At 35.4% G+C, this 5,149-nt stretch overlaps 1 protein-coding gene across 1 annotated transcript in view; it reads left to right on the plus strand.

Annotated features, from left to right (window-relative positions):
- LOC144449127 (carbonic anhydrase 3-like) overlaps positions 1-4,935 on the plus strand; it is a 19,312-nt gene extending 14,377 nt beyond the window's left edge. Inside the window, exons 7-8 of the mRNA XM_078139588.1 lie at positions 303-463; positions 3,920-4,935. Coding sequence (XP_077995714.1) covers positions 303-463; positions 3,920-4,123 — 365 coding nt within the window. The 3' untranslated portion in view covers positions 4,124-4,935. The remainder of the gene's footprint in view (positions 1-302; positions 464-3,919) is intronic.
- Positions 4,936-5,149: the final 214 nt, after the last annotated feature.

Consider the following 5,149-nt stretch of genomic DNA (forward strand, 5'->3'; position numbering starts at 1 on the left):
TGCATTCGTTCCACGTTATTGAGTTTGCACTGAACTCTTGAAACATGGGCGATTCCCAGGTCAGTCTTTGAAATTCAATACTTCCGTTTGCCATACGATACGATCTATGCAGGTCTTATCATAACATTCAGGTAATGAATGAAGTACTGGGACAAGCTTTTGAAAGTGTTTGAAATATCCTTTTAAGTTTTCTATTAGTATTATTTCGACATGAAAAAAACGTCAACTCACACACACTAGTTTACTGTAGTTTTGATAACTACGGGGTATTTATTCCATCACATCTGCTGGTTTTCTTTTAGGGGGAAGTCACACCTTCGAGCAGCCATTTCCATTTCGCCATTTAATGCCCGAGAATATGAAGGATTTCTATCGTTACAACGGCTCACTGACGACCCCTGGATGTCAAGAGTGTGTTATCTGGACTTTATTCAAAGAGACCATCAAAATTTCAGAAGCACAGGTACGGCAAATATATCGTATAAATTATGGGTTTTTTTTATTAACTTTAGTGGAAATCATGACCGAATTAATGGCACTTGTCAGCATATATACTCTGTCTGTCTGTCTGTCTGTCTGTCTGTCTGTCTGTCTGTCTGTCTGTCTGTCTGTCTGTCTGTCTGTCTATCTATCTGTTTGTTTGTTTGTTTGTTTGTTTGTTTGTTTGAATGTCTGTTTGACCATCCGTCATCAGTTGTGTGTGTAAAGTCCAGGCATTCCAAACAAGGCAACATATGATGAAATTTAACCGGACTGATTTATCAATATGTCATATGCGTGGACATCTCTCATTTCCTTTGTTTTATACACTTGCATTTGGGCTGATAGCTTTAAAACACAGTATATCTTACTACATCCGTCCAAACCCTGGCTACCCTGAGACCCCAGCCTTTATTGTATGTGATTGTAATGATACTGGATATGAAGTGTATTCAATCTAATTTTGGCGCGTACAAATGCCGAGTGTTTGTGTACAACCCTAACACTACTAAAACGAACGTGTAAAGATATACTAAAACAACGTTGTCATTGAAAGTAGATACATTAAAATTGGAAATTTGATAAACAGTACGTGCGTCCTTCAACTATAGGTCATCCAACAATACTTACAAGCTTTATCGTGTAATCAAATTTAACAACCTTTCGCGATGGTACTATCTCAAATTTGCATTCAAAAGCTTGTAAGTTCCCACTCTGTGGAGTTAAATTGAAAGCTTAAACGTATGTATTGATACAATAGCGCATATCGGATATCGGATAGTTATTATTGAAATACTTGTGAGAACAAAAACTTTGACTCGTCAAAACGTTTGCACCGACTGACGGTCTGTTGAATGTTCTTAGTACGATAAATCGTAATACGTGTTAACCTCATTATGACTGATAGAAAGTTTCAATCAACATAACCCTGCCAATGTTAAATTGAACTGAAAACTAATTGGTTTTTCACAAAGTAGAATAACATATGGCTCCCAGTCGAGGCTGTCAAATAATGAACACTTAGTAATAATTCGATCTAGGCTTGTTTCCTTATGCCTGTACATTTGTTAAGAGTTGAAGAAAACTCAGTCATATGTAACAGCCATGGATGGCACAGTTTCACTGAACTTGTAATTATATCACTTAATCACCATGCCGAGTTGTTTCCATGACCTGTTACTATTGGCAACTACAAAATAACAGTGTACATTATTCATGAAAGACGACTAATGGGAATGTTATTGCATCAATCATGGTTAGGCATTTGACATGTGTATGCCTTATTTATGTACGAATTGTATATACCAATGTTTTAGTATGTCCGACCTATTTCAACTTTGCTGCTGAACCACGTCATATCATTATGCCGAAAGATAACCCCCGATCCACTTTTGCCCTTTCTATAAATTAGTTAAGAATATACCATAGTCTGATTAACACGGTCTGTTTGAGTAAATCGATCTGCCTGCATTGCATAGTCGATTGACTGATATGCCACTGACCCATACGATCCATTTTATTGCTGTACATCTTGAAGGTCAGAGGTCAGATGGACATTTATCCTCCAAAAAAAATATTTTCAGTTAGTGCCAACTCCATCGTCTCTCCATGACCCTGGTATTAATGTCATCGCATTGTTCTTTCCCCTTGGCGTATTATGCATGCATTCTGTACCCGTTTGCCGGTGTATATTATATTATCCTTGAGTTGTGTTGTGTTGTGGTTGTTGCCATGGGCAACGTCGACGCTTCTATTAGTATTCACAAGTCGTCGTACCTTCAATGAATTCAATAGAGTCGATGTGAATACAATTCAGCTCAAGTGAATCGAGGTCGGATACAGAAATGCTGCGTAGAATTAGTATGATGACGTCACAGTGTAGGGGGAAGTAGTCTCCGTGTAATTTAGAGGACATTGACTCCAATCTACTCTATATAACATGTCAATGATTTTGTTGTTTTACCAATGGACTATCAAAACCTCTGTACATTGTAAATTTTTATTCCAAATACAAAATAGAAAATAATTAGATCTTAAATTCTGGCGACAATTCTGAGAACATATCATTGTATGTGTATCGTTGTTTATGACGTCTTTTCTATTTTATAGTTTTATAGGTTTTTTTTTTTATACTTTCAGACCATATATAAACTAACAGCTCTCGTATGCAATGCAAATATATTGTTTCTCCGTTTTGTAACTTAAAGTTAAGCTTCACGTGGGTGCTTCGTATGTATCAATGGTGTCTACTACGTATACATACATACATATATAAACAATCTAGTCACTAGTGTTTCGTTCATGTTTTACTTCGTTGTTTCGTTGAAAATTACAAACTCTAGAAAAATATGAATAATTCTATCATACAAAAATGTATCATTTCCTACTTATTTAGGTTGATTGCAGTATGAATTAGTATTGTCAAAACATGTTTAGGTCATACTGACCTTGACATTTGTAGCGACGGTTGCTAGACAGGGGCGTGGGGGAAAAACGAAAGTATAAGCCATGCTGGCCATTGCTGGTGCTGTAATATATACGGCTTTCTGCCATTGTACAGTAAACCGAGCCAGCATTTTGCCACTAGAACATTTGTGATTTTACAGTCTTCAAGTAGTTCACAAAAACTAATGTTTACTTATTTTCTAAGCCTGGTGTATTGTGTTTACGTATAAGATGACATTTTAGCCACTACTTATTTTCATTGCGACGTGTTTGTTTTCCAGAAAGCGAAAATAAGGCTTTAGCGAAAATTTTTACAGGTTTACCTTAATTCATAAGATTGCAAAGTGACGGACTTGGTTACTTATTTGAAACAACATAAGAGTTAAAACGTGACAAGCATGTTAATCACAGGTAAAATTGGCGGATAGATTAGATCTACGAATGACAGTATTTGTTTCAGACTCGCATTAATCTTCATTCATCACAGGAAGGCCAATTCATCAAAATTTGTTTTTAACTCCTGTACAGTGGTTAAAATTTGTCACACGTCGAAAACACCCCTGAAAAAAACCCAGTTAGATTGTAAAATCACTAGACATTAACAAACACACGCTACCATGCAATATAACTGAGAATATTTTGAAATAAAAAAATACATTATTATGATGCAATCACAAAACATACATCTAAATCAAGTTGTATTGTAAATCGCATTTACCCGCATTTTTTAAAAAGAACGTGTGACTCAAAAAAAGAAGTAAATTGAAATGAACAAACTCATTTTGCTACATGAATTATATATTCAAAATTTGCACAACGTGATTTAAATAACTGTTTCGAAGCAGGAAACGGAATCATAGCATTGTTGTTGTCCTGTGTGAACCATCATGTTCTCTCTCGAATCACGATCTCTGAGTTGTCTACAACGCCCTCAACGCAAATTCGATATTCATTTTGTTTTCATTCATTCATTCATTCATTCATTCATTCACAGATTGCGAAATTCCGGACTCTAATTCCCATTGGTATGCAAGAAGCAGAAGGAATAACACACCTGGAGGATAACTTTCGACCAGTCCAGCCTCTCAACGATAGAGTGGTTACGACAACAATTCCCGCCAAAACAACAACCACCGAAAAGATAGACCCTGTAGAGGAAAAACCACGTAAAAAAACTAGTATGTGTAACATTGTATGATTCCTGTATAATAAATATCATGTGAAATATTTTCGATACCCATCTTGCCACATGCTTTCTTCAAAACTTCATTTTTCACTTGCTTGTAAGGGAGTGTCTTCAACTTTTAGTACATGGAATTTAAGCTGTCTGCAAAGTTTGTATTTTATGCCCAAGAATCCCACTGAAATAATGTCATGAAGGATAAATAATTTCACAAATAAATAACTTAATTAATAAATCAATTTACATAAGTAAATAATCAAATTAATTATTTAATTAATGTATCTTGACCCTGGCTGAAGACAAGTTTTAGGACGACAACATTATTTTATATGACGAGATCAACAGGTCACAGACAAAGTAAACTACAGATCCGAATTTTATATTGTGACCTTTGACCCCACATGGAGGCTTGTCCGAGTCAGTCTTTGTAGTTTAGAATGCGAACATTCAGTAAGTGTTTTTAAAGCTGTAACATATTACAAAGTATGTATGAAATTTACAATCTCGAGTAGGTTTTGTAAATATGAGAGATTTTGGAGGGAAAGTTAATTAATATAACAATAACCGATTATATATATTTTGTATTTTTCAATGACGCGTCGGATTTCGTCACGTGACAAGTTCGACTATGTGATTGTATATTAAACAGGTCTTTGAATATTGGCTGTTCTGCAGTGTAATTTCATGTATGAATATAATATAATGACAGTAATAAAAGTGACATATTACAACAACAAAAATATTAAGTGGTGTATGGTGATTTTTATACCGGTCGCAATCAAAAGAAAGTCCCAACAGACTTGGATATCGATGGTAAATATCTCCATGGCAACGAGATAAAAGAAGCAATAACTATTTTCGTCATTGACATATAGGACTACGAACTCTTATACTATGAGTTATTCGTGTCTGCTTTGCTGAGAGGGTATGACCTTCTGTGACCTTCAGCGGTCAAATCTATACCTACAAATTGATAATTAAGGTGGTCGTTATGGAATCTCCAACAAAATTCTTGCAAAGATCGCCGAGGAATTCGCCAGA

The sequence above is a fragment of the Glandiceps talaboti genome, chromosome 18, assembly GCF_964340395.1.
Source record: "Glandiceps talaboti chromosome 18, keGlaTala1.1, whole genome shotgun sequence".
Taxonomy (NCBI): domain Eukaryota; kingdom Metazoa; phylum Hemichordata; class Enteropneusta; family Spengelidae; genus Glandiceps; species Glandiceps talaboti.